This window comes from Microtus ochrogaster, chromosome 16, assembly GCF_000317375.1.
Source record: "Microtus ochrogaster isolate Prairie Vole_2 chromosome 16, MicOch1.0, whole genome shotgun sequence".
NCBI lineage: Eukaryota > Metazoa > Chordata > Mammalia > Rodentia > Cricetidae > Microtus > Microtus ochrogaster.
The window spans coordinates 52960612-52977534 of NC_022018.1; the positions used below are offsets into that span (position 1 = coordinate 52960612).

General features: G+C 44.6%; 1 protein-coding gene and 1 non-coding gene across 2 annotated transcripts in view; one reads left to right on the top strand and one right to left on the bottom strand.

Moving 5' to 3' along the window:
• Ippk (inositol-pentakisphosphate 2-kinase) overlaps positions 1-16923 on the top strand; it is a 44016-nt gene that overhangs the window by 26075 nt on the left and 1018 nt on the right. Inside the window, exons 8-11 of the mRNA XM_013349140.2 lie at positions 1688-1961; positions 3388-3538; positions 4193-4295; positions 12855-12934. Of these exons, the coding sequence (XP_013204594.1) occupies positions 1688-1961; positions 3388-3538; positions 4193-4295; positions 12855-12934 (608 nt within the window). The remainder of the gene's footprint in view (positions 1-1687; positions 1962-3387; positions 3539-4192; positions 4296-12854; positions 12935-16923) is intronic.
• Positions 6482-6588, bottom strand: LOC113456898. Its single transcript, XR_003377624.1, has one exon. It is a non-coding gene; the product is annotated as a U6 spliceosomal RNA (small nuclear RNA).

The window sequence follows — 16923 nt, forward strand, 5'->3', positions numbered from 1 at the left end:
TTTTCTGAGACAATGTTTCTCTGTGTAGCTATTGCTGTTCTGGAACACCCTCTGTAGACCAGGCTGGCCTCAAATTCAGAGATCCACCTGCCTCTGCCTCCAGAGTGCTATGACTAAAGGTGTAAAATTAAAGGCCTGGCTTAAAATTAAAAATTATAAACAAATTGATCTCTTTTACTTTGTGTGTGTGTGTGTGTGTGTGGGGTCACAGGACAATTTGCAGTTCTATCTTTCCATCATGTGGGTCCTTGGCTTTAAACTGAAGTCATTAAGCTTGGTGGTAAGCACCCTTATCTACTGAGCCACCTAGCTGGCTCTGTTGTGTTCTCTAAAGCAGTAGGCAGCAGTGCCGGCCGTGAGTTCAGCATGGTGAGCCCTGGCAGCTCTCGGGCTTCTCTGTCTGATGCTGTGCATTCGCTGCTCCCTGAAATTCTGCAAACCAGCAAAGCAGAACATTCCCGAAGTTCTGAAGGTCCAGGCTTGGAGAAGCTGCCTGGCTGTGGTCAGTGATCCCATCTGGACATTTGTGCTTAGAGATAGTGTAGGATTCAAAGAGTGTGGACCTTGTTATAGAATGTCTATGCTACCTAGGTTGTGACTATGCCAGATGTCCTATGAAATCTTTGAATGGCCATATTTGTATGTGTAAACTCTATCTCTGGATTTCACATTTACAATGTCCCTCAAATCTAGACCCTTGATGCTGGGGTAAGGTGTCACTGTGAGGACTCCCTGACCACTTTTGGGCCTGGAGGAGGGGCCAGCTTCATCATGAGCACAAATGACCCTACCTTGGATGTCAGTTGACTAACTCAGCTCCACTGTGGTCACCCTCTTCTTCCTGCCTAGCATGGTGAGCGGTGCCTTAGTTTTTCCCTTGGACAGCACCTAGATAGGAGTATCTGGAGAGGCACCCCAGGATCTAATGGGGAGAAGATAGCCATACCTCCCAGGGTCACCCTACTCTCTTGACTATTACTGCTCTCCTGAGACCCTAGCTTCACACACCCACAGCCTCAGTGTCTTAGCTGTTGCTCTTTGAAGGCATTTCCATTTTGTGCCGTAGTTCTGGGGAAACTCTGGTATCTTTGGTAAGAGCCTTACAGGTGCTGTGATGTTGTGTCTGCTTGGACTGGAGGGTGTTAGAGGACCCACCATGTGGCTTAACTATGAAAGCATGTATTCAGAGAGCCTTGAGATGCTTCTGGTGTTGTTCCTAGCTCAGGTCTTGTCATAACCCAGTGTCAGCATGCGTCCTTGCTTGAGTGCTCAGTCTGAATGCTGTGTGGTTCTATGAAGAAGGGCGACAGTTTTAAAGCAGGAACATTTCTATGTCAGGTCACTTCTCTTATCACCGACTCTGGGGTCTATGGGGCCTAATCTGACCCCTAGACACTGCTTGAGCCCTTAAGTAACTGGGGATTTGTGGACAGTATTTGCTCAGACATGCTGTGAGATCATTGTCTGATGGTGTCAGTCCAGGGTGCTGGCCTGAAGTTTCTGAACCTTTCTTTCTGACTCATGCTTAGTGATACAGCACGGAGAGTAGGATTCTTCAGAGGAGCTAGTGTACAGCAACCCTGACTACCTCGTCTAAAAACACTGGGGTCCTCTGTTTGTGCTCTGCCCTGCTGGTTTTTGTCAGCTTGTGTGATCCATCTCCCTTTCTTCTTTTTCCTGCCTGAAGAATGGCGAGCTGATTTATGGTTGTGGTGATGCCCGGAGCCCTGCGGCTGACTTGAAGGAGCTTGCCCACCACTTGAAGCCCTTCTTCTTCCCTTCCAATGGCTTGGCCAGTGGGCCTCACTGCACGAGGGCCGTGATCCGGGAGCTGGTGCGTGTTATCACGAGGGTGCTGCTGAGCAGCTCAGACAAAGGCCGAGCAGGTGCCCTGAGGCTTGGGCTCCAGGGCCCACGTGTCTGTGAAGCCAGCCCTTTCAGCAGGAGCCTACATCACCAAGGTAGGGCTGGGCCTTCTCCAGTGGGATGTGGGTCTACAGGTACACTTAGACTATTCCTCCCCATAAGTAGCCAGAGTGGCACCTGCAATGTGACTTCTGTGTCCTTGCTTGGCTTTGTGGCACTTTTGGAGGTGCTGTCTAGTTCTGTAATGGTTCCACAGAATGAGGCTTAGCTGACTCACAGAGAGTTGAGACTTGCTTTTCACCTTTATCTGGGTTTTTAAGCTGCTTGACATACTTGGGCTGTATAGTTCCTACTAGTACTGCCTGTATCCTGTGTGTGTGCTGCAGTGAGTCCGTGCTCCACTGTACGTTTCCCCTCTGACCATCATCTTGACTTTGGATGCAGACTCCTTGGTCTGCTTGTCGGACAAGAACTGAGACCAGGAGTCCTTTGTGACTGGGCTGAACACTGTGGAGTGAGGACAGGCTTTCAGGGTCCCTGGCTCCAGAATGTGTCTGGAAGGACATAGATAGTTGCTGGCACCTAAGTGATCTGGTGACACCAGAGTCTTCTCTCACAGACCTTTCTGACACTAATGTGCAAACAGACCTAACTCATGGGTAAGCAGTATTTGAAACAATGAAATAACACTCATGTTTTCTTGTAACCCAGTGTTTTTTTTTTTTAAATAGCATGAATCTGTCAGCACACGTAGTTTTTTATCTTTTAGCTACCATGATTGGGGTAGACATTCACTGCATGGACATCCTGCTGTCTTGACACAGGGCATCTGACGTGTGACTGAGAGCATGTTGCTGGAGTGTCTGAATAGACATGTTCCCTCCCTCATCTTTTCCTTTAGTTGGCTCTAAGAGACCTCAGCTAAGGTGATACTGTACACGTCATTGTGAGAGAGCATGAGTGAAGGATGGAGCTTTGTTTTCTCATCTGTCCCAGTGAGGACAGGACCTTGCTAATGGTCTTGACCACTGTCCATTACTTTGCACGCTTAATTCATATTGTGGCAGGCAGACCCTGACCCTCTTGATATGTGAGCTTAATGGGTTTTGGCTCTGGAAACGGTCCCAGTTGGTCTTGGAGGGGTGAGGATGCTGAAGTTCATGTAGAATGACTATCTTTAAGCTTACAATATAAAGTGACTTCTAGAGCATGGATAGAGTTAAAGGATATTCTGGGTCAGTGTTTGGACAGCACAGGCCCAAGGGGAGAGGCATAGTCTCCATCTGTTTTGTGTGTAGAGCCACTAGGTGCAAACGGTAGTCTGTGCTCAGTCATCTTTGTAGTTTTATAAGGAATGCAGTGTCTGCCCTCAGTGCTAGGCTGGGGCCCCGGCTATGTCTGTAATGCCCAGTGGTTAAGCCCAGGGTGAACTCTGCTGTCTGCGCCGGCCTGGGTCTCCCTCCACAGTCTTCAAGTTTTGATAATGAACCTGCTCTCGTTCTCCCTTGATGTTCTTGGTAGGAAAAAACACCCCAGAGCACTCGGGGTTACCGAAGGGCTGTCTTCTATACAAAACCCTCCAGGTACAGATGTTGGACCAGATGGACATCGAAGGCCTCTACCCTCTATACAACCGGGTTGAGCGCTACTTGGAGGAGTTTCCTGAGGAGAGGTGAGGCTGGTGCCAGAGGAAGCTATGAGGCTAGGCTGGTTAAGGTTGCCTGAACTCCAGAACAAAACAAATCTCCCAGACAGAACCTGGCTCCAGAAGACCCCTACAACCAACTCTCTGCTGAGGAAGTCCCCTTTGGGATGTGTGTGTGCCAGGGTCCATATGAGATTAGTGGTTCATCACTAAGACACTTACAGAAATAAAGAACTTAAAAATGTGACCATTCCAAAATTCGTATGTCAGGGCCTGGCCTGCAGAGGGCAGTGTTGTCCCACAGGTTGCTCCAGTTAGCCCACTGCCTTTGTAGATCCTGAGCTTCTCTGACTATCACATCTAGGGCCCTGGGCCTGCATTGTGGTCCCCAAGTTCACACCCGCAGTGTCTGATGGGCAGTTCTCTTTGTACCTCACTGGCTTTTGCCTAAGGGTGTGTGAACAGCTGAGGGCTAAGCCTGGCTCCCCTGAACTGTGGGGGTTGTTGAAGATCTTGATGGTATAGAATCAGGCTTAATGAGAACAAGCAACGTCTCTTAGCTGCCTCTGAAACAAAGCATGTAATTGTTAGATTGGCTGTGTGATACAGAATGCATTAGTGAGTGAAAGTCTCCAGGAGCTTTGTCATCCTGTTTATTTGGTCTTGGTGCTTTTCCTTCAGGAAAACATTACAGATAGATGGGCCTTATGATGAAGTATTTTACCAGAAGCTGCTTGATCTGTCTACTGAAGATGATGGGACAGTGGCCTTTGCATTAAGGAAGGTGAGTAGACTCACTGAGAAGCACTGCATTCCTGAGGTAGTAATACCCCTCCCCTCCACAACAGTGACAGCCCAGAACTCAGATTTATTTATTTTTGGTTTTTCGAAACAGGGTTTCTCAGTGTAGGCTTGGTTGTCCTGGAACTCGCTCTGTAGACCAGGCTGGTCTCGAACTCACAGAGATCTGCCTGGCTTTGCTTCCTGAGTGCTGGGATTAAAGGCGTGCGCCACCACCGCCCTGCCTAGAACTCAGAGATTTAAAGCAGAGTGACTGCAACGTTTCTCAGATGGGCTGGGGCAGCTGATGGAGAGGGAGGCTCTAAGTGAAATTTATCTTGGCTCTGTTCTTCTCTTCAGAGGCAGGCTCCAGTGTGTGGTGGCCCCGGCCCCCACTTTTGAGAGCCTGACAACTATGCTGTGTTTGAGGCTTGAGAGAGGGATTGAGAAGGTCTTATAAAGAGGTTGAGGTGCAGGCTGAAACTTTCTTAAGCTGGGGGAACTCCAAAGGGAAAGCTCTGGGTCATGGTGCAGCAATTGGAGGCTGCCGCATCCAGCTGTGAGTACCTGGAAGGAGGCAGAAAACCCAAGTAAATGTAGTCTACACAGCTACCTAGAACTGGCTGAAAGAAATCCATTGGGAACATACAAAGTGCTGGTGTTGGGCACTGGCTCTGAGACGGGCTGCTGATAGGTTTTCATGTCAAATGTACCATCACATGCCCTCATAGATACTTATCCCAGAGAAATGAGGACTTATGTACAGAAGAACTGTGACAACCCGTGTTTTCAGCACATTCTATACTAGGTTAGACTGTCATCTCAGGACACTGGGCTTTCAGACTTCTAACTTTTTTTTTTTTGGCTTTTCGAGACAGGGTTTCTCTGTAGCTTTGGAGCCTGTCCTGGAACTAGCTCTTGTAGACCAGGCCGGATTTCTAACATTTTGAGCACTGCCTGGAGGTGTAGTAAGTAGACTTTCCAGGAAGGCCAGCTTCCAGTGTTTCAGGTTAGGGGGCCCTCTTGTCTCTTGGCAGCCACTTAGCACTGCTGTTGTAGTTCAGGAACATCCATCAACAGGATACAAACGAGAGGGACTGTATCTCGGGAAAACTGTCCCAGAGGCAGGTGTGGGGAAGTGGTGGGGTGAGGCTCCCCATCAGTGTGCTGACTTGTGTGTTCCATTACTTAGTAGCTTCTTTAGTTCGTCTTCACTCCATGGTTTGGAAGTTACCTGTTTGGATTCTTTCCATGGTAACGTGTCCAGTACACCCTACATATTTAAAGGGTAAAGCTGCTCAATTGTTTGTGGCCCCCGTTGGCACATGATACAGGACTTGGGGTACTTTAATTTTAGTTTTTCCCAGTGTGTGTGTACTTATCATTTGGTATTTGTTTATTTCAGGTTTTCTTTGGGTGTGGTAGGCAGCATGCTAGGCAAGCACTCTACCAGCTAGCTCTAGAGAAGACATTTTTCAAAGTCCCAGTTTCGAGTATTGTTTTAGACATGCTTGTCAGATTCATTTGTGTGTTAGGCCCTTATTGCCTTACTTTCTCTCCCACTCAGATCAGTCCTCTTTGTCCTGTTTCTTTAGCAGCGATTTCATGCCCTGTCCTTTACTCACAACCACATCACTTAAAACCCACCCTTAGCTGTCTCTGTCTCTGCCCCTGCAGTCCTGAGCAACTGCATTCTTTCTCTGAGTGTTGCATATAAACGAGAGTCATCGTGTGAGCCTTTGTGCACAGCTTTGACATAGATAACTTTCAGATTTCACCTCCTCATTCTCTTTCATGGCTCAGATTCCATTACAGTGGACATACTGTAATTTAGACACCTGCCCATCAGTTGATGGACATCTCAGTTGTGACCACTTTTACAATCAGCGCTGTTGTAAATATTTGTGCACATGCTTTTATGCGGCTGTATATTTTTTTTCTGCGGTGTACGCCTAAGAGTGGAGTTGCTTGGTCCAAATGGCAATATCTTGTGTGTTGTTTGGGCTAGCTTCAAACTTGGAATCTTCCTGCTGCCATCTGCGTAGCTGAGATTACAGGTGTGCCTCCTACTTAGTCTTTTTTGGGGGTGAAGTGGGTGAGTAGTATAATGGTTTCCGATAGGTTTTTCTTTATATGTTACTTGACCTTTTTCTTGCTCTTAATATTCATTCTTTGTTTTGTATGTTTTGTAAAAATATGGAACACCTCACTAATTTACATGTCATCCTTGCTCAGGGGCCATGCTAATCTTCTCTGTATTGTTCCAGTTTTAGTATATGTGCTGCCGAAGCGAGCACGGTGGTCTCCATTTGCTTTAAAGAAGGCTTCTTTGATGGGGATGGGTAGCTACAGTCATCAGTGGGTATAAAGATAAGATTTAGAATGTAGTAATGAAGTACGCTCAACTTGCAAAGTGGTAACAGTAGATTCTTTTCTAGTTCTGTGACCTCACTGTCCCTGCGAAACTGGCAGAAAGATCATAAGAGCCAGAGTATGAGGCAGTCTCCCGTGAAACAGTCTCTTCTAGAAATAGCTGCATAAAAAAAACCACTGCAACACTGGCAATGTCAATAGACACATTAAAGTGGAAGGGGGAAGTTTGTAGACAAAGAACTATAGACAACTATTGACTGCTGGAAGAAAAAGAATTAGCCCCTTATTGGTTGTTCAACACAGCGTGGTCAGCTCTGAAATCACAGATACACAAACAACTAAAAACGGACCGAGAATGTGGGGGTAGGTAGGAAAGGTTTGAGGAAGGAAGGGGGGGAGGGAAGTAATTATTATTTTTTTTTTCCTTTTGTTTTTTTGTTTTGTTTGAGATAGGTTTCTCTGTGTAACAGTCCTGGCTGTCCTGGAATTTGCTTTGTAGACCAGACTGGCATCGACCTCATTGAGATCCACCTGCCTCTGCCTCTCTGCTGGGATTAAAGGTGTGCGCCACTACTGTCTGGCGGTAATCCTATTTAATTAAGTTTTTTTTTAAATAATATGTTGATATTGACATTGTTTTATTTTCACCTCCTGCACATAAGCACCTCTGTGAGATGTTTTGTAAATGAATTTATGTTTGGTAGGTTTCAGTGCCATATAGTTGCAAAGCAAGAGATTATTTAAACATTTTCATTTTAACTTTTTGAGTCTTTATTTCATTAGCTGTTTGGATTATGAAAAAATAACTTATATAGAAGAATGTTCAGAAAAAAAAATGTATAGCCCAGTGAGCAGAAGCCAACCAGAGCCCCTGTTGGAATTGCTTCTCAGTCTCAACTAAGATTTCATATGCAATCTCTCTAGCTGGAGTCTGACCTGTGTTCCTGTGCAGTGCTTTGTTCTGCTTTTAGCATCTTGTAATGGCGTCATGCTGTGCATGCTCTATGTTCCTGTGATGTTTTCTCTAGCAGTGGTTGACCTGTGCCTTTGCCCCATGTTTTTTTTTTCCAAAACAGAAGTAATACAATTTTAATTTCAATATTTATAATACACAAATTAGGAAGTAAGAATTCTGAGTACAACTTTAAGCAAGTCACTTGTCTTCCCCTATAATAATAATATAAGCTATTTAAAGACTTACAAATTCAGGGTAAAACAGAAACAAAAATACTGTACACTTTGCCTGCCTGCAGGCAAAAGATGAGGAATACTGTTCTAAATAAAAACAAATGCTCTTAAAGCTTAGGCATCCCACTCCCAGACACACCCCATTCCATTGTCACACAGTGTGTTTCTGTAGCCAAAGGACACGCGCACACCCTGACTGCCTACACACAAAAGAGACACTACTCTGTACACAGCCCAAACAAGAAGACTAACAGTCACCAGGGACCATGAACATAAAAACCAGTAAAACCAGTAAGTAAAGTCAGGCTAGCAAAACATTACTACAAAACTAGTAAGTACCATAGCCAACAATTGCCCTGTTTTCAAATTTCACAGAGTTAAAACCCCTAAATCAATACTCCCCATTGCCACCCTCCAACACCCCAAAAGAAAACTTGCTGAAAGACTGGTAAAGTTAGATGTTTCACAATAAAAGCTCATACTATATAATCTCTTAAAATGAACCTTTTCATCCTTTCCACAGCATGAAACTGTTATGGCTTAATTATATTAAAAGTAGAAAAGTCTTTCCCAAAGATGCACATGCATTTCCTTATCAGTGCTATGTCATACTTAACAACTGCATGACTCACCTGTGTAGTCAAGAGCTGTTGGTGGAAGAACTGAGGTCACAGCATTCGTTTCAGTCTTACCATAAACTGCAAGGCCCTTAGTTTGGGTTAGGGTTCTTTTGCAAGATAAAATAACCTTGGGGTTCACTTAGCAAGTTACACCTCAGGTCCCTGGCTGTATTGTGTCAGTGCATGTTCATATTTTGCAGTGATTCATGAATGGGTGGATTTGGGATTTCCTTCTTCACTGTATGAGGCTATAGTTTTAGGTACTCAGCATTAGAATTAAGTATGTTTCAATTGTCATTTAACATTTCAAGTGGCTTTTTTATCTTTGGATATACTTTTTACCTTCAAATTTCCTTTTTCTGTCATAGTAGAACTATTCTAGATTTTTTTTTTTGAGGCTGTTTTTCTCTGTAGTCCTGGCTGTCCTGGAACTCACTTTATAGACTAGCATGGCCTTGAACTCAGAGATCCACCTGCCTCTGCATCCCAAGTGCTGGGATTAATGGCGTGCGCAACCACCACCGGGCACTTCTCTAGATTCTTGTGCTTAATAATGCCTTTTCCATCTTTTTTTATTTTCTTTGTCATTGAATAGACATAAAAATGGTTTTCTAAAATATTATTTTATGAGCACGTACACCATCCATGTGTGTGCAGGTGCCCAGAGGCCAGAGGGTGTAGGACCTCCTAGAACTGGAGTTCCAGGTGGTTGTGAGCCCCTCATGTGGGTGCTGAGAACCAAACTTAACCACTGGGCCATCTTGCCAACCTCTATAATTTTTTTTTGTTTAAAAATATTCTGGGTGCTAGATAGATGGATTAACATTGTATTAATTAGTTATTTTATTATTAATAAATATTGGCAAATATAGGAGCTGGAGAGATGTGTCATTGGTGAATAGCCCTTGCTTTCTCTGGAGAATACTTAGGTTCAGTTCCCAGCATCTACTTCAGGATGAATGGATGCTCACAACCACCTCTAATTCCAGCTCTTGTGGGTCCGTTGCCATTTTTTTCCTGAGAACACTTCTACACTTGTGTGCATACACTCATATAGCTATACACACACACACACACACACACACACTACTTATAAAATCTAAAAAATCAATCCTGACACTCTGTTACTTAGACTTAAAATTTGAGAGAGGGCCTAACTTTGACAGATTTGTTTGTGTCTCTCTTCTAGAAGTCACATATGTGCTGGATAGATTCTCTGTGTCATGTTAGTCTTCTGCTCTGTATTGTGTGGCTCTGTTCCTTTCCATGCTACATTCTGGGTATTTTCTTTGATTCTTCTATTTTAGCAATTCTTGGTAGCTTTTTCCTCCTCTCCATTTCTTCTCTTCTTTGGTCTTAGCCCCTAAGTTGTTACCTTTCTTTGTCCAGTTCCTATCTTTGTGGGTAATTAGTGTTAACACTTCTCAGAAAACAAACTGTGGGAGTTGCTGCTGCAGGGAACACAATGGAGGATAGTCACACCCCTGGCCACGGGGCCCTAGCTTACTAACTGGTCAGTTTCACTGCCCGTGTAGTTACTCCGCCCTGTTCAGTCACACCTGTTAGTTAATCTGATAAAGGCTTAATGTTGTTTTGCTAAGACATTTAAATGGCTCATTTTTGTGGTTTCCAGTTCTCCTCAGTTGTTTGGTCTGATTCTTTGAGTGGAGCAGCATGTGTGTCTGGTACCTCAACAGCTGGAGTCCCTTTGTGTATATCCGGTTCTGCTATTGTGTTTTTTCAGTCTTTAGCTCTTTTTACAAAACAAAATAGTTGTTATTTCTTTAGAGCAGTTTCCACTTCTTAGCAAAAAGTGAGGGGAAGTTTAGGTTCTCACATGGCTTTTTTGTTGGCTTTTATTCATGTTATTCTGTCTTGTGCCTGCATATTTTTACTTGTGTGTCAGAAATTGTATTTGTGCAATTATTTTAGAAATACTTGCTGCCTCTCATTGTCTTTCCAAAGAGAATAATAGGTGTGTCTCTGCCAAGAGGACTGGCAGGCTGGTGTCACTGTGACCCAGTTTTGGGGCTGATCCTTCTGAAAGGCTGCAGTTCCTGGGAAGGCCTGCCAGCTTGGGCTCAGGGTGTGAATCTGAATGGAGCAGCAGTGTGCACACTGAGAGGACTTATGTGGTTCCTGTCCTGTCAGCTTGAAGGTTGACCTTCCTTTGTAAAACAAACCCAAAGCCTGTTGCCTCTGTCTTGTCAGCAGTGTCTCCAAGCAGAGATTTCTGATACTCCATCCAGTTTTTCTAGTTGGCTATTACCACTGAATTGGCTCAATAACCTACTTGAACAATACTCAAAGTGAAAGTCTCACTCCTTGGTTTTGCGTCTGAGAAACACGTGCACATCCCTCCTCTGCACCGAAGAACACTGTTATAATTTCATTTCTTTGATCTGTAGCAACAATACCTTCTCATATATAGACACACATACACACAATATGTAAATATTTAATATTTGTATGTCAAGGCTGGAGAGATGGCTCAGCAGTTAAAGAACACTGGCTATTCTTAGAGAGGACCCTGGTTCAACTCCCAGTACCCGTATGGTGGCTCACAACTATCTGTAACTTTACTTCCTGGGAATCTAATGCTCTTTTGGCCTCCTCGGGCACTGTACAACATGCAGACAAAGCACCCACACACATAAAAGATGTATATGGAGTCCAGCCTGGCCTGAAATTCACTGTTGTTGCAGAGGGTGATTTGAGTTCCTGACCCTTCTGTTTCCTCCAAATTCTGGGACTGTATGTGTAAACCACCAAAGTGGCTAGGACTTACACATTCTCCCTGTGATCATCAGATTGGTTATCCTTAGCATTTGGATTAGGCCTGTATCATGTAAAGTTCTTGATAGTTGTTAAGGTTTTCAGATTGTCTCATATGGCTTTTTTGTTCTGTACCTTGTTAGACTGGCTATGCCTTCAGGGCATTTTATATTGAACTCTTCCTTTTTGTCTTAATTAGGGTTTCTACTGCTGCAACAAAACACCATGACCAAAGAGCAAGCTGGGGACGAAAGGGTTAATACCCCCCTCCCCTTCCATTTCAGCATTGCTGTTCATCACTGAAGGAAGTCAGGGCAGGATCCTGGAGAAGGGGCTGATGGAGAGGCCATGGGCGGATACTGCTTATTGGCTTGCTTCCCATGGCTTGCTCAGCCTGCCTTCTTATAGAACTCAGGACCACCAGCCAGGAATGGTACCACCCACCTGGACTGGGTCCTCCCCAACTGATCACTAAATGAGAAAATGCTTTACAGCTGCATCTCAGGGCATTTCCTCAGCTAAGGCTCCTTCCTTTGATGACTCTATGGCTTGTGTCAAGGTGACACACAGTAACCCAGTATACTTTTTGACTGGGCCTCTTGCTATGTATCATGAAATTACAAATTTCTTTGCTAACTGGAGCATGTGCGGATGGGAGCTGGGTGTCTCTAGCTTCCAGGTTCTTAAGGTCCAGAACAGCCAGCAGGCCTGGTGTGGGTTATGCTGCCCCTTCCCCTCCCTGCCTCAGGGAAGTGCAACGTGAGGCCTTCCCAGTGCAGCACCTCCTGCTTCTGCAAAATCAGAGGAAATGGTTGAGAGGGAGAAAAGAGCATACTTTCTGTCATCAGGTCAGATGCTAGAGCCAGTGATGATATGTAAAGCCAGTTCCTTTCATGTAACTGTAAAAGCAGGAGCTGTTTAAAATACTCAAAAGACGTACCAAGGTCCAAAGAACAAAGGGGATTAAAAACTGGCTCAAATTGTGTGTTGTAGAGGTGACCATGGTGGATGCTGTCTTTGGTCTATCCGCGTGCCTCACGTGTGTAGTATTGGTACTGGGGTTTCTGGGCAGGTTTTGCTTGTCTTGTTCTGTGGAAGAGCTAGTTCAGAAGCATGCACCTGTGCTTGGTCCAGCCCCGTCATCACCTGGCAGTTCTCTCTTTGTACAGTGGGATACCTCACTGCAAGCTGAGGATGCAGAATTAATAGATTCACAGCCCTAGAATGTGTCCTATATTGGCTATAATCACCATTTCCCCCAAATACACTGCATGCATCTTCTAGAAGGTACAGGGATTACTGCTGAATACTCAGGTGTCGTCAACATATGGAAAAGCTGAGGCAACTTTCCCCTTCCCTCCTTCCCCAAAGATAGACTGGCTAACTCACTGATGGCAGGCCACAAGTCTCAGGGATCCAGTTGGGGTCCACACACGGTGAGAGGTGAAAGGATACAGTGGAGGCTGGTGTGTGTATTGTATATTGTCATGGGGACTGTTTCCCACTGTGTCAGCCTAACTTCACCGTCAGGCTTTATCACAGGAAATAGTTGCTCTGTTTAGTGGAGAGGCCTTGTGACTCGGAGCTACCCTCTCTTTCCTCCACAGGTGCAGCAGTACCGGGTAGCTATGACCGCCAAGGACTGTTCCATCATGATCACACTCTCCCCTTATTTACAGGGCACAAGGTGAGGAACCATTGTATGACATCTTCCTTGGTCTAATGATTTTGTGGAACAATGATGACAAAGAGACTCCCTTACTTAGAAACCCTGCCTGATTGGGCTACTCTTTTTTTTTTGAGACAGAGTATCGCTATGTAACAGTCCTGGAACCAGCTCTTGTAGACCAAACTGGCCTCAAACTCACAGAGATCCACCTGCCTCTGCCTCTCCAGAGCTGGGGATAAAGACATGTGCCTCCACAGCCTGGCTTGGGGCTACTATATCTTTGTTAGAGTTGTTCTCAAAGGGCTTCATTTTTTTTTCCCCTGAAGGATGGGAGCTTTTGCATGTTTGTGTGGCGAGGGTGTGTGTGTGGGGGGAATGTTTTGAGACAGGGTTTCTCTGTGTAGCCCTGGCTGTCCTGGAACTCACTTTCTGGACCAGGTTGGCCTTAAACTCACAAAGATTCTACCTCTGCCTTCAGAATGCTGGGATTACAGGTGTGTGCCACCATGCCCAGCTGGATGGGAACTTATTTATTAACTCTTATTCTCTAGACACTTGTGATTTAATTACGGGCATTTATGGATAATAAGACTTTTCCTTTAAAATGATTATTATATGTTTTTATTACTATCTCTATTAAATTGGAATGTTCATTATTGTTTTATAAGAAAAAACTCTAGTAACCGAGTGTAAATAATGTGGCCAATTCCTTTCAGAGGAAGTCCAGGCTCCATTCAGGCTGAAGTGCTTGAACCTTTTAAAGATTGCAGAGCGTACTAACTTTCACAACTGTTACTGCCATTTTTAACCTCTCAAACAGTGTATTCTTGTTCCTCTTCTGAATAACCAGCATGTTTGCCATCTTTTCCCCCACAAATGTTTGGCTAGTTGTTGTCACCTCCCCTAGCTTTTAGTGATTCATGCTGAGCCTCTTCGTCTTGTAGCATCTTCAGCCTTGATCTTCATGAATGCCAAACCCTACAGACTTCTCTGGAATCCTCCACATCTGACCTGTGTTCCTGGGTTAGGTGATTATCTTTCTGATGTTTCTGAGCTTTGTGTTTCCCAGTAAGGTTCTCTGGGAGGCACAGATAGAGCTGTACTGTCTGGTGTTGCATGTGAAGGGATAGTTAGGGCTGAAGGCAGTGGCTCTGGTTAGTTACAAGCTCCTGTCGTCCCTAAGAAAGACCCCGAGCTTAGCTGTGAGGAGTCCTTCAGTAGACTGCGGATCTATGCTAGAGGAGAGCTGCTCCCAAGCCTGGCCAGTGATGTAGCTGGGAAAGGGAAAGGTGTTGAGTGCAGGGTGCTCAGGTGGAAGCTGATTCAAAGGTCAAGAGGCGGGAAGTTCAGGGCACCTGAAGGATACACTTGTGACTCATCCCTTCCAGCACTGTGTCTGTGTGTGTGGTCCACAATTGTTTCATTTGAGAAAAGCTGAAGGCTGGGTTCCTTTCCCACACCCTGACTCCAACTGCTCAGTAAATCAACATTTGCTGTGGGGGCAGAGGGTTGTGTGTCCAGATGGCTGGAGGCTCAGGATCACCAGCCACAAAGTACTGCATCTGCTCCCTTTTCCAGAGACAGGAAGATTGTCTCACTTTTATGCTTAAAATAAAACAAGACAGAAATACCATCACGGCTAGGAAATAGTAGACTCTCAGAGGTACATAGTTGGCCACAGTAGACATGCTCGATCTGATCAGCCTCTCACTTTTGCCTTTTTAATCTGGCAAAGAGTTAACAAAGATGCTTAATGAATGCGGACTTGCCCACCTTCCCAGTGTGTGACCCAGCATAACTTTGTCTCTGACACTGCTTCTCAAATTCTCATTGCTAGAATCTTTAGAGGGGGCTGGAGGGATGGCCCAGAGGTTAAGAGCACTGACTGTTCTTCCAGAGGACCAGGGTTCGATTCCCAGCACCCACATGGCAGCTCACAACTGTCTGTGACTCCAGTTCCATGCAATCCAACACCCGCACACAGACATATACGAAGGCAAAAACACCAATGTGCATAAAATAAATATAGAATCTTTAGAGGCTAGGAAATGTCTTGCAGCATAATTTTGATTTAAAAATTTAAAAACTGTACAAATAAATATGGTTGAGTTATGATGATATAATTTTGTATTAATATTTGATCTCTTAGCATCTCATCCTGAGCCCATTGTCAGGCTTGTTAGTTTATCTCATGTCACAACAAATACACTGATAAAATGAATTCAGTTTAAAGTCCACGATGAAAAAGGGAAAAAGAAAATTAGGTAAAAAATCATTTCCGTTCTTAAGTGTTTCATGAACATTGATTCAAGCTTATTTAATTTTAAAATGTGAAATGTTTAGAGCTTTTGAAAATTTGAAAAGCTTTGCCATTTGGCATTTTGCCTCCGTATACCTATTTTGTGGAAATTGAGAATTTGGTGACCAATTTGAAGAGAGATAGCAGACTGGGAAATTCTGATTTGTTTTTGCAGAGGATTCTGAAGAGGAAGAATGGGCCCTGCCCTTGGAGGCTGCCTTACCTGCTCAGGTCAGGTCTCAAGGCCAGACAATAGGGCCCATCAGGAGGCTCAAAGTTGGTGGTCCAGATCCACTTTGAAGCAGGAGCAAAGGAGCTAGGGGGATGGCAACAGGACACTCCACGGTACTCTACTGCTGTGCTTGTCTGCCTGTGGAAGGAGCTGCAGAGTTTGAGATTAGATGTTCTCCACCCCCAATTTTACTTTGGAGAATATACACAGGCATGAGCCTTCTTTGAGGAAGGTGGTGCTGTGCTCCCCAGAATTGTACCTAGCTCCAGGAAATAACATTCAGGAAAACCAGAGACCGAGTTCATCCCAAGATGCATAGTAAACCCAAAGCTGAATTTATATCCCTGAATTTTAACGTATAGTCCACAAGCGTCTGTGGTTGCTATTTGTTTCTATTGCCTTCCTGTTGCTCCAGGCTTTTGAAGAGTTTAGAACTATCAGGGAAGTTTTTGTTGCTACTTGTCCCTAAACCCTGCCAAGTCTATTACAAACATGCGCTTTGGCTTCACTGTGTATCTCCCGGCCTCCCTCAAATCTGGTTAGTGTCTTGGAGAACAGCTATCAAGGTGAAGACAGCAGCTCCAGCCCCCAGATCATTCCAGTACCAGTTTCTAGGGCTACTACAGGGATAGGGATGTGGTCATGGCATTAGGGTAGGGATGACTGTGCCCTGGCTTTTGCTGAGTTTTTGCCATATAGTCTGAAGGAGACAGACTTTTCAGTATTAAGGGGCTAGTGTACACTGGCCTGTGTCCTTGACTGTTTTGGAGCTTGTGGTCAGTTGTCAGACCTGTGATCGAGCCAAACTCAATTTTTTCCCTATAAACAGGATTCTGGAGTAGCAAATGCGGATCAAAGCTTTAGTGTACTTTAGAACAGGCCCATGTATGTCAGTGTTTGTTCTTCCAACTCAGGAGTTTTTGAAGCTTATTTTGTCTGTCTTGTTTTTAATGATCTCTAAGTGTACAAGAGTAGTGAACATGGAGGAACCAGAACTCCCCAACAGTTCTCTTGTGCCAGCCTGGGATTAGATGCCATTCAGGGAGGAGTATGAATGCTATGTACTGTGTTTTCAGAACAGTTGGATGCCACTGCAACCTCAGGATCAGGTTTAAAGTTATTCTGAAAAGGTTTTCAAGTCAGGACTTTCTGATGTTTATAAAATCCACAAAAGCCCTGAGGGGAAAAAAAAGCATTGAAGATGTGACTTGAGAGTTAACACAGAACTGCTTGCTCTCCAAATGTGAAAAGCATGAAGGAACTGGTTCTCAGCAGCAACGGGAAAGCACATAAAAGAGTCTGTTCTCAGCAGCCATCCAGCTGGCTGTCGCATAGCCTGATCTACTCTTTACTTTTTCTTAGGTTTTGTAATACTTGGCTCACAATAAAGTGATTTTTCTTTTCCAGCATTCGTTAATACCACTGGAACATGGGGAATATCACTCACGCATTCCACATAATGGCTTTTCCACCTTC